Source organism: Electrophorus electricus, chromosome 5, assembly GCF_013358815.1.
Source record: "Electrophorus electricus isolate fEleEle1 chromosome 5, fEleEle1.pri, whole genome shotgun sequence".
Taxonomy (NCBI): domain Eukaryota; kingdom Metazoa; phylum Chordata; class Actinopteri; order Gymnotiformes; family Gymnotidae; genus Electrophorus; species Electrophorus electricus.
Window position 1 is genome coordinate 3633541 of NC_049539.1, and position 19972 is coordinate 3653512.

General features: G+C 45.4%; 3 protein-coding genes across 6 annotated transcripts; 1 reads left to right on the forward strand and 2 right to left on the reverse strand.

Annotated features, from left to right (window-relative positions):
• Positions 1–243: 243 nt before the first annotated feature.
• On the reverse strand, positions 244–5209 carry LOC113578805 (G-protein-signaling modulator 1). The gene is made up of 5 exons (XM_027012267.2): positions 4774–5209; positions 3808–4368; positions 3236–3392; positions 2597–2841; positions 244–2351 (listed from the first exon to the last, which is right to left on the reverse strand). The coding sequence occupies exons 2-5, from the start codon at positions 4318–4320 to the stop codon at positions 2211–2213; spliced, it is 1056 nt and encodes a 351-aa protein (XP_026868068.2). The 5' UTR covers positions 4321–4368; positions 4774–5209; the 3' UTR covers positions 244–2210.
• Positions 5210–5943: 734 nt separating this feature from the next.
• pbx2 (pre-B-cell leukemia homeobox 2) lies at positions 5944–13523 on the forward strand. Of its 2 annotated transcripts, XM_027012306.2 has the most exons (9): positions 5944–6232; positions 6999–7072; positions 9320–9564; positions 10187–10377; positions 10735–10870; positions 11370–11511; positions 11945–12015; positions 12274–12330; positions 12763–13523. In XM_027012306.2, exons 1-9 carry the CDS (start codon positions 5994–5996, stop codon positions 12835–12837), a joined length of 1230 nt encoding a protein of 409 aa, XP_026868107.1. In that variant the 5' UTR covers positions 5944–5993; the 3' UTR covers positions 12838–13523. The 2 variants fall into 2 exon arrangements, with proteins under 2 accessions (XP_026868107.1, XP_026868108.1); XM_027012307.2 differs by lacking the exon at positions 12274–12330.
• Positions 13233–19950, reverse strand: notchl (notch receptor, like). Of its 3 annotated transcripts, XM_027012295.2 has the most exons (11): positions 19654–19950; positions 18569–18713; positions 18141–18473; positions 17556–17770; positions 17021–17339; positions 16522–16664; positions 16365–16420; positions 15879–16008; positions 15012–15109; positions 14588–14922; positions 13233–14367 (listed from the first exon to the last, which is right to left on the reverse strand). In XM_027012295.2, the coding sequence occupies exons 1-11, from the start codon at positions 19709–19711 to the stop codon at positions 13890–13892; spliced, it is 2310 nt and encodes a 769-aa protein (XP_026868096.2). In that variant the 5' UTR covers positions 19712–19950; the 3' UTR covers positions 13233–13889. The 3 variants fall into 3 exon arrangements, with proteins under 3 accessions (XP_026868096.2, XP_026868097.2, XP_026868098.2); XM_027012297.2 differs by lacking the exons at positions 13233–14367; positions 14588–14922 and adding an exon at positions 15434–15491 and having other exon boundaries at positions 15041–15109; XM_027012296.2 differs by lacking the exons at positions 13233–14367; positions 14588–14922 and having other exon boundaries at positions 15018–15491.
• Positions 19951–19972: the final 22 nt, after the last annotated feature.

Consider the following 19972-nt stretch of genomic DNA (forward strand, 5'->3'; position numbering starts at 1 on the left):
TAGTGCAGCGTGTATAGTCCGAGCTAAAGGCGTGCAGGGGCCTGAACAGAAGCGGTGTGACCTCATTACAATTTGGCCTCTGATGCAACAAGGAGGAATCGGGCGCTGCAGTCTCATTCACCCGCAGATTAGACAAGGCGCTTGTTTCAGCACACTTTAACGGCATCAGACCTGTGCTCGCGTAGGTAAGAGGAACTCAGCAGGACACTTTAAACTGCAACAAATGCACAATATTGGCACACCTCATTTTTAAAATTTATTTATTTTTTGGCATGTACAATTGTGGCCAAGACAGTCTAAGATCTTACATGCCATATGAGATATGAAAGGTCCCACGTGGTCTATTTTTCAATATTCAAGAACAAAAGGCAAGAAAATCCAGACCATGATAAATGAGGATAACCTTCGAATGAAGTCTGACGCGTAAGGTTCTGTTGCCATCTAGTGTTTGCTGAGTGTACACTTCAGATGACACCTAGACAAGGTGCAGAATGCTAAGCACGTGGGTCTTGGTGGTGAAGATCATCACATACTTTAATCATTACTTTGCTTTTATAAGAAGTAAATATTTTTCTGATTAAAGCACAGAACAACTCTGTCTTACAACATGTTCAAATTACCTCCCAACAATCTGTGGCTAAAAATGGATAAAACCTAGTGGAGAAACATTGGCATGGTGCTATTAGCTTTATGCTAAGTGTCCCTACTAGTAGGTATTCAAAAGCAAACCCGGCGGTGAACTGTACGTATGTTCTTATTTGCCAAATGCTAACTCTGCCTTCCTGGTTGTTATTTAAAAGATACATTAGCATTTTTACAGTAGCATTTTTGGGTAAAGTGTGATTGTGGTAATTTCAATGATAGTGAGATTTACTTATGTATATTCAGTGCTTGCATATGTACAAAAATAACTGAAAGACATTTTATGTTTATTTTTTATTTATACACTTATATTAATAAAATTGTTTGTTTTTAAATACTGCAGCAGAGTAAGTTATACTTAGAGTAAATGGAGACATATTGTGTCTTTGCATTCTATGAAGAAAATCAGGCAAGTATAGCCCTTCAAACTTGGCAACACTGTTCAGTAGTGCAAGTTGTTTTTGTACCATAGATTACTTTCTAGATCATTTACAATTACATACACAAGGGATTATTAATCCATACTATGTATCATACAAAAGTAGGTGTAGAAGTAAATCAGACATCACAAGTTTGATACTCATCTTTATGTTAAAATAAGAAAACAACCGACTTTTGTAAGAAGTGGTTAGGAATAAATGCTATGGTTGGCCTCTTCTCAGTACAGTTCCCATATATCAACATATCGAAATGTAGTCTATCCTACATTATAAAACAGTCATGCCGTGTCTTTAATGGGCAGCCTTTCTGTGGCGTAAACAGTAGAACTGGGTAAAGTCTGGCCTGGTAGACCCATCTTGTACCCCCACAGCAGGAAACGCAACCAGGCCTCAGCATGCAATGGCACCGCACCTGCGTGCTGAAGTTTGACTGCATGAGCTGGCGCCCTGCCCACTTTGACTTGGCCATTCTCAGCATCGATCGGCTTTGACAGCAACATGTGTGACGTTTAAAAAAGAAAAACCTTCACTGACTCACTGCCCATGTATTTCCTGTTATTATGTGTGCAGCAGCAACAACTCACATAACTCTAACGCTGCTAACTCAGATATCTGCAACACCCACCAGATCTCGGCATCTGGGTATGCACTGTTGCAATACAGTACACAGTGAAGCTGAGCTGCCTACAACTAGCTCCATCTCCCACCACCACCACCACCACCACCACCACCACACACACACTTCTCCCCGCAGTACACCACCAGTGTCTGTCCCCTCATATCAGCCACGATCACCAGCCAGGACAGGTATGGGAAATCACTGCCTCAGCATATGGCTTACTGTGTTGAATCAAGCATACACCTTCTGCTCCACAGTATGTCCTTGGAAAAGCCATTATTAAAATACACTTATAAAATTATTTGATGTATATTTAAAAAAAAAAAAAAAAAAAAAAAAAAAAAAATAGAATAGAAGCAGTGACGAATCCAAGTTTTTTTTTCTTTCAAGATATGAGTCAGATACAAATACAAAACCCTTAGAAACGAACCAGTGAAACTACTTTAGACGTATGTAAGTGATATAGTGCCCGTTTCCACCTCGACACCGTGTGCTAGCCATCGCATCCGTCAATACTTAAGTGCTACGGGGAGCTCTGTTCTCTGCTCATCCATGCGCCCACCCTGGACCTTCAGCAACAAGGAGAAAAAATCTTCATCATCCATGGGGCCAGGGGCTGCACTACGCTGCTCCTCCAAACGCCCCTGTGCCTGTGTGTGTGTGTGAGGGAGAGAGCGAGACAGACAATAAATAAATATATAGAGTTAGACAGAGGTCCTTCCAACAGGGCTTGCGGTCTTTGAAGTTGTATTCTGCCATCAGTGGTTAAACACAGACATGTTCTCTTTTTCACTTCTAGCCTAAAGTGTCTCGGAAGCTGAGACAACATTATGAAAGATGTGAGTTGGGCAAGTGGCATCGGTGGGTTGAGAAACGCGATGGTACGAGGGCACACCTGAGAGATGACGATCATGTTGTAGAGCTCCTCCTTGTGCGGTGGAGTGGGGGCCGTCTGGGGAGCAGCCGGGGTCTTGCAGCTGCCCTTCCTCACCTTTGCCTTGGAGGCGCTGGAACGGCGTCTGGGCACCAGGGGGAGACTATGGAATTCGGCACGCTGGTCGTCCAGCCGGCGGCCCTGGGAGGTGGCCACCAGCTCAAAGAACTCCTCCCGCTGCAGAGAGGTCACGGAGGAGAACACCACTGCATGGCGTGTGGTGAGAGGACAAGCACAAAGGTCAGGGTGTTAACATAAAGTTCACGTTTACATTCTTGCCAGTGTTAACAGTATTGATTAACCACGTAAAAATCACACAGTATAGGGATACAGACTTGGGCATTTTTACAAAGAAATCCACCATAACTATGGAAAAGAATTTGAAAATGAACTTTCTAAAATGTATTATTACATTACCACGGTATTGATAGTGGCTGTAATAAGCTGAACTGAAGTTTTAAAAGGAGTACAATACATATGGCCCGTGTTAGAAATGTGAGCTCAACAACCAGTGGCTCCTTGATTTAACCCATGTGTGTAGCTACTCCAAAAGTGTCCCTTCATTGGACAGCACGTAGGAATAAACAGCTGGACCTGCACCTTTCTGGCTGTGGCGGGGGGTGGCTGGCTCCGAGTGGCACCTCCTGCGTCCCTGCAGCTGGAAGGAGCAGCGCTGGTCGTTGAGGCGCCGGCCCTCCTGCAGGGCGCACAGCAGCTCATACAGTGTGTCAGGGAAGTCGTGGGATGACCTGTGAGCCTAGGGAGATGGAACAACCATGCACTTTGCTTTAGCTATCCCACTCACATAACTATCATGCCAAACACACAGGGGCTGTTCTGAATGTGATTGAAAGTCTGTTTAAAGTAAAGAACATTTAAGATTATGACTGTAATCTGTCTTTAAATCAAATAAATCACAACTTTAATAACATGGATTGTAGTACTTCTGTGAATGCAATCAACACACAAAATAACAGCAAACAAAATCCCCAAAATCCCCCACTCCTGGGCATGCACTGCTCCAAGGCACCTACCCCAGCTCATAAAAGGTTTGGAAATTAGGAATAGGGTTAAATTATGCACACAGGAATGTGCAGGGAAATGGAGTCTGTGCATGGCAGCCACTGCTGTAAGCTTGATCTGAAGCGCACGCGGCTTATTTGAGCAGTTACCTTCTGCTGTGGGTCTTCGGGCTTGAGTTGGTCTCGGCGTCGTAGTTGCACTGGCGCCTGTGCGTGAGGAGGAGCGGGCGGCTCTTCTTCAGCTGCCGCGTCTATCTGCAGATGCGTCTCCTCCTGCTTCTCACGTGCTGGCCCAGCTTCACTTTGGGCTGATGTCACCGCTGCGGCCTCAAGCAATGTTCCTGCCCAGCACTCCACAGTTTCCAGGGAGCGTTCCTGCGTGGCTTTGTCTTCCGGCCCTTCCTCCTGCTGCCTGGATAGCTCCTCCTCGTTCACTTCTGCATCCCGGCGTGCACTCCTACCATCTCCTGCATCTGGTTCAGCATCTGGGATGCCCTCCACACTCCCTTCCATCCCACCGATGTCTTCCTTGGCCTTCCTCATCCTCAGCACTCCCTGCTTTCTGTTTGTGAATGCCTCCGGATCATCCCCCTCCTCAAGAATGAGAAGGGGCTCCAGTTGCTCCTCAGCAGGGCTTTCACCTTTGACCTCTGTGCAGTCCATGTCAGTGGCCACTGATGCGTCCCTCAGTCATCCAGCTGACGTGGGAACCTTGAGCAAACATCAGTTCATGCATTTCTTTTTTGAGGATATTTAAAATACAAGGCAAATGGGAGTGTTTGTCTTTAATCCAGTGTTTATCTAGCACTCTGCCTGGTTGTGCAATAGTAACTCTGAAGTCACACAAGTTTTATATTTAATCTTTATTTACTCCATACAGCATAGAGACTTCTCTCAAACATATATTAGGCTGACAGAAGCAAAAAAAAAAAAAAAAAAAAATCATTGCACAATGCTAACATATGTCTCCCAAATTAAGAAACTACACAAAGAGAAATTACAGGCCAATGTATAATACATTGGAGTTGGTGATATCTGTTGATATGTGTTGTGATATATGTGATATATGTTGAATTGACCAACTAAAAGACGAATGAAGGTTTCAGGACCACTTACCTTCTTCAGACTTAGAAAAGTTTAAATAAGATCCTCTATACTGTAATTTATGTGCAGTCTTCATAGACTTCGCCTCCTTGAGCCAACACAAAAGAGATGCTTCATAACGAACGCAAACCAGCCATTAAAAGAATGGCTTTTTATTAAAAGAAAATAATCACAAAGCTGAAGACTGACACGGCGTAAAGTGGATTTGCACCCTACACACGCTCTTCCTGTTCCTCTCTTAAATCTGACCCACCCCTATTGACTTGGCCCATATGTTTGGCCCAAAAAAAATAAAAATCATGGAATCACCATGATATTCCACAACACCAAGCGAACGACCTGGAGCGGTAATTGAAGGAACTTATTATAAGACTTAACATAAAGCTGCTTGGAGGACACGGAACAAGCTTTCATTTGCGTTGCGTTTGTTCTCACTTGACAGCCTATTCGCTAGAAACGGTGGCATGTTGAAACTAGCTGCCTGTTTGTTTCACACACAGAACGTGTGGTTTTGCAGACTTCCTGTTGTCTGACAGCAAAACGAGAAGTTCACTGTAAAAAAAAAGAGGCAACCTTTGTTAAACCATGCATAATAACAGCAGAAATGTGTTTTATGAGAACCGCAAATTAACATAATAATTAGCAAATCATTTGTATTAAACCTTTTAAACATTACCATGTCTGTGTCTATGTCTTTGATATATTCTGATATGTTGGCATAACTACTAGTGCTACCAATATGTGATTGGCCATTTGTACTAATAGCCATTGAACCTTGTACAGGTCAAACAGCCAAAACCCATAAGCCTGTATTATGTTAATACAAACGTGTCCTCTTGTGTTAAGCTCAGTATCTGGGCGCTTAATGAGATGAGCCCAACAATTTGATAGAAACATGAAAAAATGCTTAGTGAACCTGATATGAACAAATATGAAATTGCTGAAATAGACAAACTTAAAATCCTTTTATTAGTGTTAAACTTGTCATTTGCCCTCTGGAAACAACCTCATAATATTGGTATTTTAGGAGCAGAAGTAGCTTTTGTTGCAAGAGCAACGATCCAGGCAATACAGGATACGTGTACATTACAAAATTTGGACGGTGTCATGTGTTTTCCCTGCCAGCGGATCCAATCGCTAGGGCACCCCCGTGTTGCGATCCATGGGAGGGTGTGTACGTACGCCTGCTGCCACACATCTAGCTGGCCTGTTAGATTAATGTGCGGCACAGGATGTTGCAGCAGCAGCCTATTACAGGCAATGGGCCCAACTCAGGCCGGGGGATCGGGTTGAACGCTCACCCCGGAATGCATCCCCTAAACTCCGTTCATCCACCAACACAACACCGCCCCGATGGCGATTCGGGCCTCGAAGGGACAGAAAATGGTCACGAAAACCGGAGAGACATTGGGGATATCTTGCAACAAATCATGACCATTACTGACCAAAGTTTGGACGAAGCTCAAGCAAAGTAAGCAGTAATTAGGTTTTATCAATTGTACATCGTTAATTAATATGTATTTGGCTCCGTGCCCAAAAAACAAAGTTTGACGATAAGCGTAGCCAGCACAGTAACTTATCCTAGCAAGTAGCTAACTAGCTAGCAGCGACAAGTTTAGAAATCTGATCAGAACCGTTCAAGAACAACGAAAGGCAACTCTTATGAAATACGCGTAACGATTTTTACGTTTATGTGCTACAACTACAGTTCAGGCATCTTAATTAGCCTCACTCAACTCTGAAACCGAAAATAACAAGCCGTGTAACTATTGTTTACATGAGCATGGTAGGTAGCTAGGCTAGCTAACCCTATCCATCTGACCCATCGAATAACGATTAATATCATTGTGTCTCTTGTGCAAGCTTGCTGAATAATAGTGGGTTTGATCTGCGCTAAATTGTGCACTAACTGCAGTAATGACACCCCTTTCCTTGTACCCTACGATAAAGATATGTCACGGTAGCTAGTGCGAAGAATTTAGCTAAAATAAGCTAAGCTAAGAAACTGGCCAGGGCAGAAACTCCACATTTTAGTAACCCAGCCAACTGGCTTCATCTGTGGTAGTAACTCCAGCTAGTTGATTTTAATCTGTATTGGCAATGAAAGCCGCACACACATTGAGAATATTACGTACTATGTGGACGTTTCTTCACATAATGTAGTCTAGGTTAATATATAAGTGGCACACATTGTTAGCTAGCGGTTGGCTAACGCAGTTTGTTTATTCCCTAAACAGAAAACATGCCCTGAACTGTCATCGGATGAAACCGGCTCTGTTCAGCGTGCTTTGTGAAATCAAAGAGAAAACCGGTGAGTTGACTTATTCCCCACCAGTTCCGCACCGGGCTCCGTCGCATCGTGCGAACTCGTAATTGAGTTAAAAGTTGACGTTAAATGTCTGGACAGGCCGTTTAGCGTCAGTGGCACCAACGAGCGACGCCATGTTAAGTGGGGCTCTCCCAGAACAAAGCGAGAACTACTGCATGGAGAAAAACTACTTAAGACTTACTGACATCGACTCTGACTCACTGGAAATTAAAGTTATTGTGGTACATCTGTACCGTAAAACTATTTGCGCTTATTCTCACGATGCCTTATCGGTTTTAAACGAGACCGGTTGTTGCGGGTTTGATAGTTGGCTAACTAGGTAAACTGGCTGGCGTTAAACACATGGGGTACCTTGGATTAACTACTTTAGAATTAGTTTATAGACTACAATAGGGGAAAAAATAGTTTTTACTTTAGTTTTTAATTGTTAGTATGTTATTCGTAGACTATAGAGCACTACAACGTAGACTATCTGTGAGTCTGCGCAAAACTGGATTTATAAGTTATGATTTCTTAATGCGCAACGCACCATTTATTATGTTGGAGTGAAATATGCGCAAATTCCTAACTCATGCGTAAATGTCATTTGTCACAAACAACGATATTCCGGTGTTTATCTAAAAGCTTTATTGGACAAAATAATAAATACATAGGGATTCACAATTTAGCAACAAAAATGGCCAAGAGTTACAAAAAGCATTTTACAGCGGGTTGTAAGTAGGCCTGCAGCCATCGATTATTTTAGTAATCGAGTCGATCACGACATCGATTAAGGAAGTAATCGGATAAGAAATACTTTTGCTTTATTAAAGCTCGATAGTAAATATACAAAAAAGAATGTGACCGGTCACGTAAAATTAATAACGAATTGGTTTCTATTTTAGAGGCAAAAAAATGTATTGCTTAAATTGCATGCAGTGTCTTGTCGAAATGAAGCTTATTTTAGTGTATTTACGTGTCATGTTACATTCTGGGGTTTAATTGAAACATTTTCTGAAATGCAAAAACACACAAGTAAATAAAATAATTTAAAATGATTTTTAAAAAGGTTTCCATAATATCTTTCAGGTGTTTTTCGAGATATGTGCAGAAAATTTATGAACGGGAGAGTCGTTAAACATTTTGAGGGTGTGATTCAACAATCACTTAGTGATGCTAAGTGATTTGTTGAAATGAATGGCAAACACAATATAGCTTTCTTTACACAAGTAATTTCCCATTGGCTCTTTTCCCTAACATTTACAGTGCACTCAGTGGGCCTCAGCATTTGTGTGAAGGCAGAAAGAGTTTTTGAAAACAGTAGCAACTTTGCCAGCAAACCTTCCGTAAAATAGCAACGGCATGGCTGCATGATCTCTCGTGTCATGCACGAGCACCCTGCTGTGTGAACCTCTCCTTTCTCTGCAGCAACATCCAAAGCATGATGGGACGGACCGTTCGGACTCTGGCTCGTCTTGATGTCTGCTTTTAAGTAAACATGTTTGTCTATCATAAGAGAAAATCATAAAGAAAGAAGAAGAATCATAAAGAAAATCACACAGAACTCATTCCAAAACGTTTTGCAGTAAATATAATCCCAAAAGGGATGTTTTCATGTTTTCAACACATTGGTCACAAAACAATAAATCTGGCAGGATAAAAAGTTTTCTGGGTAGCAATTCAACAACTTTATTTGTAAAACATTCAACCTTTTTCTAATTAATGTTATCAATTTTGTTTTTATTCCAAAAACTAATACAAGCCTGGACAGAATCTTGACCTTTTATGAAGAATACATTGTATGTTACTGATTTGTAAAATATTTCTTTATTTAAAAAGGCATTGGTCAATAGAGCTGAAGAATCTAACGAGGATGGGGAATAAGAAATGGCCTCTGGGCCTGACTGAAGTAATATTTTAACACCACCAGGAATCAGACCCAAAAACTATAGCATATTTTGGAGGGAAACTGGAAAGGAGTCTTTTCCAGTTAAATTTACATAATGAAACTAAATCCCATTACTGTCTGAATGGTTTTTGAGTGGCACTAACACCAACATGGATTTCGCAGGTGGAGGGGCTGAGAATTCTTATTAATTCAGCACATGTACTGATTTAATGTTGGCTTATATCAGTGAAGCCCTAGGACTCAGCCAAGATCTTTGATTTCCATTTGCCAATATTGTGCATCCACAGCTGTGATAGTCATGCGTAATTGGTAGATAACACTGGTCATGATTGTTGTTTCAGGTCTGTCTATGCGAAACACCCAGGAGGAGGAGCCACCAGACCCTCAGCTTGTGCGACTGGACAACATGCTCCTGGCTGAAGGCGTGGCCGGCCCCGAGAAAGGAGGCGGTGCCGCCGCAGCCGTCTCTGCGGCGACCAGCTCGGGGGGTATGTCGCCAGACAGCTCCCTGGAGCACTCCGACTACAAACAGAAGCTGAGCCAGATCCGCACGATCTACCACACTGAGCTGGAGAAATATGAGCAGGTACACTCCTGCCTGTCAGCCATCAGTCACAGTGCTGCACAGCTGCCACTCTGAGGCGGGGGTATACACGTCTCCTGAGCTATGTTTAGACAGCGGAGCCTAATGCACAAATCAGATTTGGTTCTCACAGCTGTTTGTTTTGGGGCGATGTTCTCAAATAACTTGTGTGCACAGAGGCAACTTGTTTGTTCTCTGTTTTTGGTTGGAAATTGCACGCAGGATCAATCAGGGAAATTGGTGTGGTCAAGATGCAAATTAAAACAAAACTTCACACAAACACCTCGGTGCATGAGGTTGTTGTCATATTATTCTGATTCTTCTGAACATGGAAGGCAAATATTAGTCTAGATCGTCTTGCAATCAGAAGTCTGATCCTGTATTACATGTGTACAGATTAGTTTTCGTATCTAGATTAGATTTTGGGGTGGGGGTGCTCGAATGACATCTTTTTGCCCTAGTTGAATGTCATGGGGTGTGGTGTCATTATTCACAACAGCAAAAAATTAAACTTGTGCAAATATAATCCACTCACGCAGTCCCAAGCAGTCAGTACACACAGTAGAGACACGGACCTCTGCATGTGTTCATTCGCACTGTGCATGTGTGTTTTCCCCTTCCACAGGCCTGTGCTGAGTTTACAACTCACGTGATGAACCTTCTTCGTGAGCAGTCTCGCACGCGGCCTGTGTCCCCGCGTGAGATTGAACGCATGGTGGCCATCATCCACCGCAAGTTCAGCTCCATCCAGACGCAGCTCAAGCAGAGCACGTGCGAGGCCGTCATGATCCTCCGCTCCCGATTCCTGGATGCCCGGTACGTGTGGGTGTTGGTGTGCGAGTGGGTGGATATTTATGGAGTGTGCACACTTAGAGATATTTACAGTCTGTTGAAGTATACACAGAGAAGCAATCCTCTCAAGCTCAGTCTACAGTCAGGGTGCTGAGCTCTGGATTGTTTGCTCTACACTGCGTGCTTTATTGTTGAGCCTGATTTATCTCATAAAGGGCTTAATAATTTAGCTCCTGGGCTGAGTTAGATTGATTTCAGCCAGAGACCACAAGCACTTAACACTATTGGCAGACTCTGACTGGACCGCAGCAGTCTGTATGGAAGTGCTGATTTGCGGGAGGGCCGTGGCCTCATTTTCTCCTTACCGTGTCCTGCCTACAGGCGTAAGAGACGTAACTTCAGCAAGCAGGCCACTGAGGTCCTGAACGAGTACTTCTACTCTCATCTGTCCAACCCCTACCCCAGCGAGGAGGCTAAAGAGGAGCTGGCCAAGCAGTGCGGCATCACCGTGTCTCAGGTAGAGTCCCCGCGGCGCCAGGGGCACAGCCAAATGTTGTGAACTTCAGGCCTTGGCCCGAACCTAGGTGGTCTGGGGGTGAACTCAAACACAGTCAAATCAGGTAAAGGCAGTAACAATTATGCTTAGTCACCAATCACTGCTACTAGCCTAAGTGTGCTGAAACCGAACCACTTTCTGTAGATGTGGTCAAGTTTGACTCCACTTGAAAAATGTTCCTATGTCCATAATTAGCTTGCTAGCTAACCCCCCCCCCCCCCCCAGATAATGTTAGGGTGAACCTGTAGATGGTGGTATTTCCCCAGAAGAACTTTTGTTCCACTGATCTGCTGGTCCAGTAAGAGAGATTGAGGGGAGGTTTTTTTTAAAGACTAGAAAGATTTAAGAACTTTTGAGAAAATACTAAAGCCACCCCCCCCAGCCGCTCCACCAATGCTGTCTGCCCACGGTGCCTGATTCTGGCTCGGCTCCGCCTACTTTTGTCTTTGACCTGCGACAGGTGTCCAACTGGTTTGGCAATAAAAGGATCCGCTACAAAAAGAACATCAGCAAGTTTCAGGAAGAGGCTAACATTTACGCCATGAAGACAGCCATGGGGGCAACTCAGAGAGAAGGTTCTCCCCACACTCCCAACTCCACCGGTTAGTCCAGACCCCTGGATGCGCGGCCCACCACACTTCGAACCTCTTGGCCTGTAATGTTACATGGTAGCTACCTCAGATGGGTAGTATGGCAAGACCTTGGCTAACAGTACATAGAAGCTAGTGAGAGTCAGTTGCTTTCTTGCTTTAAGTAGCCCCTAATAACCATTGTTTACTGTCAGTAAGCTTATTAAACACTTTGTTTTACATAGATAAGGTTTGAATGCAATGTGCTGCAATAGACTGAATTTTCGATTGAACATTTCGTGATTTGTACACTGCTATCTGATATATCGCTAATGTTACAGTGTTACCGGGGAAACTGAGCATGTGTTTACACAACGTTTTGTTCCACACAACGTTTTGTCACACACACACACACACACCCACGCGCGCACACCTCTCCTAGGCTCAGGGTTCTTCTCGCTCTCAGGGTCAGCTGATCTCTTCCTTGGAGCTCCTCCAGTGAATGGAGAACAACCTGGCTACCACATGGGGGCTCAGGTTAGACATTTCCCACATAATTCTGGTATTTAAGTGCCCTGGATTGCATGGGACCATTCTGAGCACGTGCATGCATGCACGTCGACTCAGCATTTTATGTTGTGTGTGTGTGTGTGTGTGTGTGTGTGTGTGTGTGTGTGTGTGTGTGTGTGTGTGTGTGTGTGTGTGTGTGTCATAGAAACTTGTCATAGGAACAGAGCTGTTGTTTGTGTGTGCGTGCGCATGTACCTAAACTTCCTTGTCCTCTCTCTCTGGTAGGACTCAGTCTCTCAGTCCCGCTTTGCAGACAGACTCTATAGTCCCAGAGAGAGCCGGGTGAGGAGCTCATCACACGCATGGTCATGCTCATGGGATCGTACTGTCTCTAACAAGCTCACACCAGCCCAGCTGGCTGCTTGCTGGTCTGTCACGAAAACCCAACAGGCTTCCTGAAGCTTCCCATTCAGAACAGGCCTATTTGGTTTTGTATTCACTAATTCATACGCTCATACACGCGCATGCCACTTTGCTTTGTGGCGGTGCGTGGAGAGGGCCTGCAGGTGTGTCAGACACTGACATCGTCACGACACCCTGCAGTTGCTGCTGTTAGTTCTAAAGTTGCTTTTGTCTTACTGGTAAAAATGCTATTGATAACAGAGTGGAGTAGGATGAGTGGAGAATTACTGGGTATTTACACTCATGTTGTCTCTTTCTCTTTGTGTGTGTGTGTGTGTGCACGCACGCACATGTGTGTCTTTGTGTACACAGACTAACGGGACCTGGCAGGAACAGAACACGCCTCCCTCTCCACCTGGAAGTGAGCATTCCGACAACTCTGACTGATGACGCTGCTCCTCCCGCTGACCGTCGTGTCGAAGACAACCAAGGACAAAGGAGAAGACGGAAAGAATGATGGTCACTCTTCTGCCCAAGTGCAGTTGGTTTGGGTTTTGTTTTTTGTTTTTCTTATTGTTTACTTGTTTGTTTGTTTGTTTTTGGTTTTGTAGATCATATTGTCTAACGAGTATGTCTGTACATGTGCGAGAGAGAGAGAGGGTGGGAGAGAGGAAAATGCCGGTTAGGGGCGTTCGTGTATTTGACCGTTCTACTTCTCTTTGATTCTGTTTTATTTTTCATGTTTATCACTCCACTACTTCCGCTACTCGTTACTGCAATATTTGGGTTCTGAAGAGGGAACTTTGTAAACTGCATTAAGACTGCTTTCTTTATGACTATAGTCCTATTGTTATTATCACTGCTATTCTAACTCATATTGTTTCATTAAAGTTCAGATAGAGAAGAATTGGCATGGGTAAAGGGGGCAATAGAGAATAATCCAAAGATTGTTTGTTTTTGGGTTTTTTTGTGTGTTTCTCTTTTTTACTGTGTGTACCTATTATATGAATGGGGTGTGTTTGCTGTCTTTATTTACAGTTTGAATGCGTATATCAACAGTGCTGTCTTTTCTCTGTACAGTGAAACACCTGTATTCTCTACCTCTTTTACAATAAAGACTGTGTACACATTCACTACCTCTAGGAGAAGGCTTCTTATTTCAGAGAACTTACAGAAGCTGTTCCTCACACGCATGTGTCGTGTCATACAAACCCAATGCGAGCCCCAGGCGAGCTGTCTCGGGGACCGTTCTGTGGTTCTCTTGTCGAAGGCATGAGCTCTGTCTCTGACCATTGGAGTTTTTATCATTTCTTTTTATTGATTGAGTTGGTCAACAACTTAATCATTTTCTTATAGTTAAGCCAAAATAAAACTTGATTGGAAATGTTATGGTTATCAATTTCGAAATATATTCATACACACTATATTTATATTATTGCACTTAATACATATTTTGAACTCAAACATGTCACATAACAGTCTGGACTGACATGGATTCGTTACTGACTGTCGGTTTTCTGTTCACAGCTCTTCTTGCGTTCTCTTTCAGAGTCTGTTGGAGCCATGTTCGTGAACATCCATGCACTTTTACTCTCTGGTTGGCTGGGGATTGCCTTAGGATGGGGCACGATCACTATCTCTACGTGTTCATTGGCTCGTTTCTCTGGTGCGATGGGTGCAGGCAACTCCGATTGGTTGCTAGTCGAGCGGCGCTGCAGCGCATGCTGAGTGCAAGAAAAGGAACGTTGCCGTGGTGCTGGCTGGGGAGACAGGAAGTGATGTGACGTCACCCTGGAAATGTCCTGCGGTTCGCGTTCTTCTTCCTCCGCTTCTGAAGTCACTTCCTGGAGTGTGCTGATTGGCCGGGATGGGTGACCGAGAATCCTGGGGCTTACCAGAGCCGTGGCGGATTGGTTTGGCATGGGGCGCCAGTTCTGGAGAGAGGCGCACTGTGCTCTGCTTGTTAGCCAGTCAGTGCTGAAAAGACCAATAACGTGGCTTAGAGACATTCTGGCAACACAGCCGATGAGTGTCATGAAGATAATGCTGCATTTTAGAGTTCCAGTCACAGTTTTGAGATTTCTGCTCCAGAACTCCTCTCACCAGCTAAGCGTATAGACATTTGTGAGCCAAACTGAGCATAGTGAGAACTGAACAGTGAATTTTAGTTTACTGAAAGGGGTTGGTTGTAGTTTACCTTGGGGGTGGTGAAGACAGGTCTCGGTTACCTATGACCCCAGAAAAGGACGAGCTTCTTCCTGGTAGGCTAGGAGGTGATGCCGCCCACGGGGAATACAAGTAACCACGATCGTCCCACAGCACCTCAGTGGCTGAGTCCACAGGAAATGGACTCCGCTGGAAACTGTGGGCCAATAGGAGCTCGAGCACCTGATGATGCAATGCTTCCTGAGCCACATCTATTGGCCGACGGCCCCTGCGGTCTGTCAGGTCTTGGTTTGCCCCATTTAAGAGGAGGAATCTGGCAGTCTCGTAGCAACCATGAAGGGCGGCGAGAAAGAGAGCAGTCTCACCCTGAAATTGGAAGATGGAAAGAATTTAAACTGACAAGATGACAAAGATTTAGAAATGTTTGCTTTTTTTTCAAATTCTGTTTCGTTTACCTTGTTATCCTGCAGATCTACTGCAGCACCGTAGCGTATCAGTATCCGAGCCAATGAGAGGTGATTTACTGAGCATGCCCAGTGCAGGGCAGATCTCCCTGGCAGAGAGAGTGGATTTAGACAGGAGGGAAAAAGGAAAGAAAACAAGGCCGGAGAGATTCCATCATATACAGAATAACAAAGGGAAGCATGCAGGATGGTTAGGGAGTTATGAAAGAAAAGAGACTCAGACTAATGAAAGCAAAGAGTAGAACTGTTGGAAATGTGAGAATGGGTGTGGCCTCGAGTGGGAGTGGGCGTGGCCTCAAATGGTTAAAGAAGAACAATGACAATGAGAGAAGAAAAAGAGGCCGTGTCTGAGGGAGCATGAGAGAGAGAGAAGCAGGGGAAGCTGCTATTTATACGTATTAAAAAACGCCCACGCTGAATGCGCCAAAGCACGTTAACTTTGTTCAGAACTGTCGTCAGGTATCAGGGGTTCTGGGATAGACAAGCAGGCACAGTGTGAGGGGAGCGAGGGAGCCAGTGCACACGTGTGAGCAGCGGGGGGGGGGGGGGGTTCAGAGGGATAGGAGGAGGAAATAGGAGAGGAGGGAAACGCATATGTTACTCCCCATCCACCAAAAAAAAAAGAAAGAAAAACACAAACAAACAAAAGCACTCTATCGTCCATAGTGACTCCTCCTGGCTGGAATTTAAAAGGCAAACATAAGTGCCACAGTAAAACAAGTGGCACATAAAATGCCAGCGAGGTCTGGCACCGAGAGGCTGGCAGTGTGTGACAGAGCTCAGCTTGCCCCGGCAGCTCTGGCAGAGCTGTGGTTCCCGCGGGTCGCTCTACAGGTTGAATGTGAGATCAGTGCCCACCGGTGTGGTCGGTGTTGTTGACGGGCACGCCAGCCCTCAGCAGTTCCAGCACCACCCGATCCAGTCCGCTGCGCACGGCTCGGATCAGTACGACGGAGCCGTCCGGGCCACACCACTGCACCGGGGCCGACTGTATGGGAGGAGTCACAAAGACACAGCGTGAGCCCAGCTGGAGAAATGCCCGTATCCTTTCTGCTGAGCGGCAAAAGGGCGGGACTTCTGGAAGTGGTTTGGACTTGATTTCTTAAAAATATACATTGGTAGACTACGATTACTTGCAGATCTAAAACAATTAATGAATTCATTAAATACTAGAATAGATTTTCAACATAAAGAATACATTATCCTTTGATATTCATTAAGACTAACAAAAAAGCCTTTACATTATATTTTGCTCAAAATAAAAGACAAAATACTGGCATCCCTGAAGACTGCCTTGGCAGGGGTGAAGGCAATACGTTTTCCCCTCTACGGCCCTCCACTCACGTTGGCCGTGGTCCGCTGCTGTGCAGGAGCAGGGCTCCTCTCCCACCTTGGCGCTGCTGTTAACGCAGAGAAATGGCAAGAAGGTGAAAGGAATCGGCATGAAACTCGTGCGTGTGAGAAGCTGTCAGTTTCTCCTGAAAAGGTGCACCCATCCTACCTTGTGTGGTTGGCTGCTGTTGGCTGAGCTCGAAATGCTTCTGGGCTGGCGACCTGTGGTCGCAGATTGTCCGAGTGATGTCCTCCATGGAGCTCTGGGTGACGTCTGTGTCGCTTCCGATGTCCAGGGCTTTCCTGAGAGGCCTGGAATCAGGGTCCAGGACATATTGCAGTAAAATATGGCACTGCCTCAGTTTCCTCTGACGTAGCTTAAGGAGTTCCTCTGGCTAAAGCGGTACTAGTTACGGAAATAAGAAAAGTAAACGGTAGTTTTCCCCATCCTGTACGTGCCTTTAGGGGTGGGAGCAGGACGTATGGAGAAAAGGCTATTTTTGTCTTTGTTGCTTAACGAGTGGGAAATGTTTCCAAGACCTCTGCAACCCACCTCGCTCCCTCCGCCTGCTATCAAGCACAATGAGGGTTCTTGGAAAAACTACGCTTAAGGAGCAACAAGATCAAGCTGGACAAAATCAAACCCTCGTCCAGACGGATGGGCTCACCGCATCTGGATGGCGTCCTCTCCGAGTGGCTCGCTGCGTCTCTTCCCCGTCTCCTTCCCTTTCTTCTTCTTCTTCTTCTTCTTCTTCACACCGCTCCTGTCCCTATCGCTGTCCCTCCTGCCCCGCCCCGAGCGCTGAGTCCAGGCCTTGCTGCCGTTGCTGTCGTCTGTGGCGGCGGACCTGTGGCGTGCTCTCTCGCCTCCCCCTCTCCTCTCCCTTCTTCTCCTGGTCCAAACAAGCAGTGCCACGCCCACCACGGCTAGGGCCACGCCCACGCCTGCTGCCACACCCACCACAGGCCACAGCCAAGCGGGCGAGTCTTCAATGTTTGTTAGAGAAGAAACGGATCGAAGAAAGAAAATTACGGTGGCCGTAAAGTGCCAAAAGCCATTTGTCAGTAGAGTGTATAGGGTAACGAAATAAACCATTTACAATCTAAACCCAAGTAATTATACACAAAATGTGCACATTGCTTATGATCCAGAGATCGTTGACATCAGTTGTCCATTAGTGTGTGTGCTGAACCCGGACGTACCACTGGGCACCCCCGCGATGGTTTCTTTCACTGCGATCTCTTGTTCGATCCCCCGGATGGCGACTAGCGAGACGAACTCGGACCGGACCAGGTCCGTGGCATGGTTCAGCTCCAGCATGGCGCTCAGGAAGCCCGCTCCCTCAGCCGCGTATGGGAAACAGGCGTGCTGCAGACGGGTGCATGGTCTGTTGTCCACCTGTAGGAACAGCAGTGACCTGGGCCATAATGGCCCAAATGCTCCAGTTTACTACCGCAGTCCTGAGATACCATGGCAAACATGCCTGGGTTCCTCCCTCCCAACTCTGCAAAGCTGCGGAGTACCGTGCAGTTCAGCGTCTCCCGTGCTTTAGCAGAGCTGACTCGCGTTAAGAGCCCAGACTTCTCTGGACAGGATACTACGTTTAAGACACAGCAGCCCGTCGGATCCTTCATATAGGAGACACCTCACCCAGGCTGTTTGGTGGTGCTGTTTATAACAATCAATACTTTAAAGGTTTAATACTATGTAGTAACATTTATTACCACATTTCTAAGGGCATGGGCTCTTGCACTATGAACATAAAGTGAATATAAAGGACCCAGTACCCGTTGCTCCTGTGGGCAGGTTGCTGGCGGTGCAGCTCTACCAGCTGCTGAGGTTCCAGGCTGGAGAGGTCACTACTGGTGGGGAAAGGCACTGTCCCCCTGAGTTTGACGCTAGTCTGGAGCAGGACACTGAGAGCCCATAGCAGTGACCCATTCTGAAACGGACCCTTCTGGAAGGGGATGGAGGTCTGCAGGACCAGCGTGCCCTTGGCCCAGTTGGACTGCTGGGTTTGGAAGCAGTCAGAGCCGTCCCACCCGCAGGGGGCGGTGTTGCAGCTGTGCTCGCAGTACTTGTTGTTGTAGTGGTCACGGCAGTACTGCACGTAGCCTGGCCTGAGAGAGGCGAGAGACACAGCCTGGTACCGTTGCACGTGCATGGGGGGGGGGGGGGGGGTGTCTTCGCTGGCGCACAGGGGGCGAAAACTCACCTGCAGGGTTCTTTGGCTTTGACACAGTCAAATCCATCTCTCAGGCACTGTGGAGCGGTGCACTCCTTATCACAAATGCCGTTGGCAAACTTGGCCTTGCACATTTTGTCGACAGGACAGCTGCTCCAGGGATCACTGAGATATCCTTTTAGTTTAGAGAGAGCAGGGGTATGTAACAAATGACACAGATCTACAAATCAGATTTTGGAATTAATATATATCGTAGAAACTATCCATGGTACATTTGCCATGAATTGTCTTCACAGTATAATTTAGTGGTCATAGGAAAAAAATACCGTAAATTCTGTATGTTTTCATCTATGTACATATCGTTACCTTTCGGACAGAGAAGCCAAGGCTGAAAGCCAAGGCTGAAAAAGTGTGTCAAATGCAATAGAGACTGTGGGAGGTGAGTCCTGGGCCTGAACTGAAGGGAAACAGGAAACTTGGGGCCTGACACAAACAGGAAATGTCCAAGAGAGGTGAATGGCGACAGGAAATGGAGTGGAATGGGAGTGGGTTACAGTTGAAGGGCATCGCCATGGTGATGAAAAATGTAATGTAGCAGGACAATAGAATTACAGGTGTAGTAGATAATAACGTCCAGGTTTGATGTATCCATTGTAAACAAACAATGTGAGCAGAATTTAAGACAATGGCTCTGAAGTGACCCTAACTTCATGCTTTTCCTGACATTTTATGTTAAAGAACTGACGTCATTCGAATAGGCTTATTTCTTATGACATTATTTTGTGTTAAAATAATGATTAAAGCAATAATGATTAAAGCAATGGGTCAGAAGATAGTGGTCTTAAATGAAAAACTTTGGTTTAAAGATTAATTTGATATTATTTTGAAAAGGGCTATTGGCTGTCCTTCAAGACAGAATTCAAAAACGTAATCAAATAATACGCAAATGTACCTCATTACTTTAGTAACCAAGTAGTTCTCCACTTCCATTAAAAACTATTTCCAACGTCTTTCCAACATCATTCCATTCCATTCTGTTTATCCATCTCCATCCATCCATCCATCCATCCATCCAAATACATTTCCTAAATCACTGGCAGATTATTTTGACTCACCTTGACAAACTCTGCTGACAGGCCATAAGGTGAAGATGAGGCCAAGTAGCGGGGCCATAATAAACGCTCGGCCAGCCGATATCTCCTCCCTTTGGTTTCCGAATGCAGTATGTCAATCACAGGCCGTCTGGTATAAACACTGTCTCGCTGTGAGAAGTCTGGATGACCTTTTCTCCCAAGACGACTGTCTACGAGACTGTAGGCCTCCTCTCTGAGCTCCTACAGAGCAACACCTTTCAGCCGTGTGAGCGTCTGTACTATAGCCCCTACCACCATCACCAGCATCTCGCACGTCTCTCCTTTCAGAAGCACTGCAGAT

Excerpts from the sequence above, each read along its gene's own strand:
- LOC113578805 (XM_027012267.2), bottom strand. The coding sequence starts at position 4,320 with ATGGACTGCACAGAGGTCAAAGGTGAAAGCCCTGCTGAGGAGCAACTG. Across the intron at positions 3,393-3,807 it reads CCGAAGACCCACAGCAGAAG|GCTCACAGGTCATCCCACGA; the intron begins GTAACTGCTCAA and ends CCATCTCCCTAG. Across the intron at positions 2,352-2,596 it reads ACATGATCGTCATCTCTCAG|GCACAGGGGCGTTTGGAGGA; the intron begins GTGTGCCCTCGT and ends ACACACACACAG.
- pbx2 (XM_027012306.2), top strand. The coding sequence starts at position 5,994 with ATGTTGCAGCAGCAGCCTATTACAGGCAATGGGCCCAACTCAGGCCGG. Across the intron at positions 10,871-11,369 it reads GCGGCATCACCGTGTCTCAG|GTGTCCAACTGGTTTGGCAA; the intron begins GTAGAGTCCCCG and ends GACCTGCGACAG. Across the intron at positions 12,331-12,762 it reads ATAGTCCCAGAGAGAGCCGG|ACTAACGGGACCTGGCAGGA; the intron begins GTGAGGAGCTCA and ends TTGTGTACACAG.
- notchl (XM_027012295.2), bottom strand. The coding sequence starts at position 19,711 with ATGGCCCCGCTACTTGGCCTCATCTTCACCTTATGGCCTGTCAGCAGA. Across the intron at positions 14,923-15,011 it reads TAGATCTGCAGGATAACAAG|GGTGAGACTGCTCTCTTTCT; the intron begins GTAAACGAAACA and ends TTCCAATTTCAG. Across the intron at positions 14,368-14,587 it reads CTGTCTTCACCACCCCCAAG|CACTGACTGGCTAACAAGCA; the intron begins GTAAACTACAAC and ends TGGTCTTTTCAG.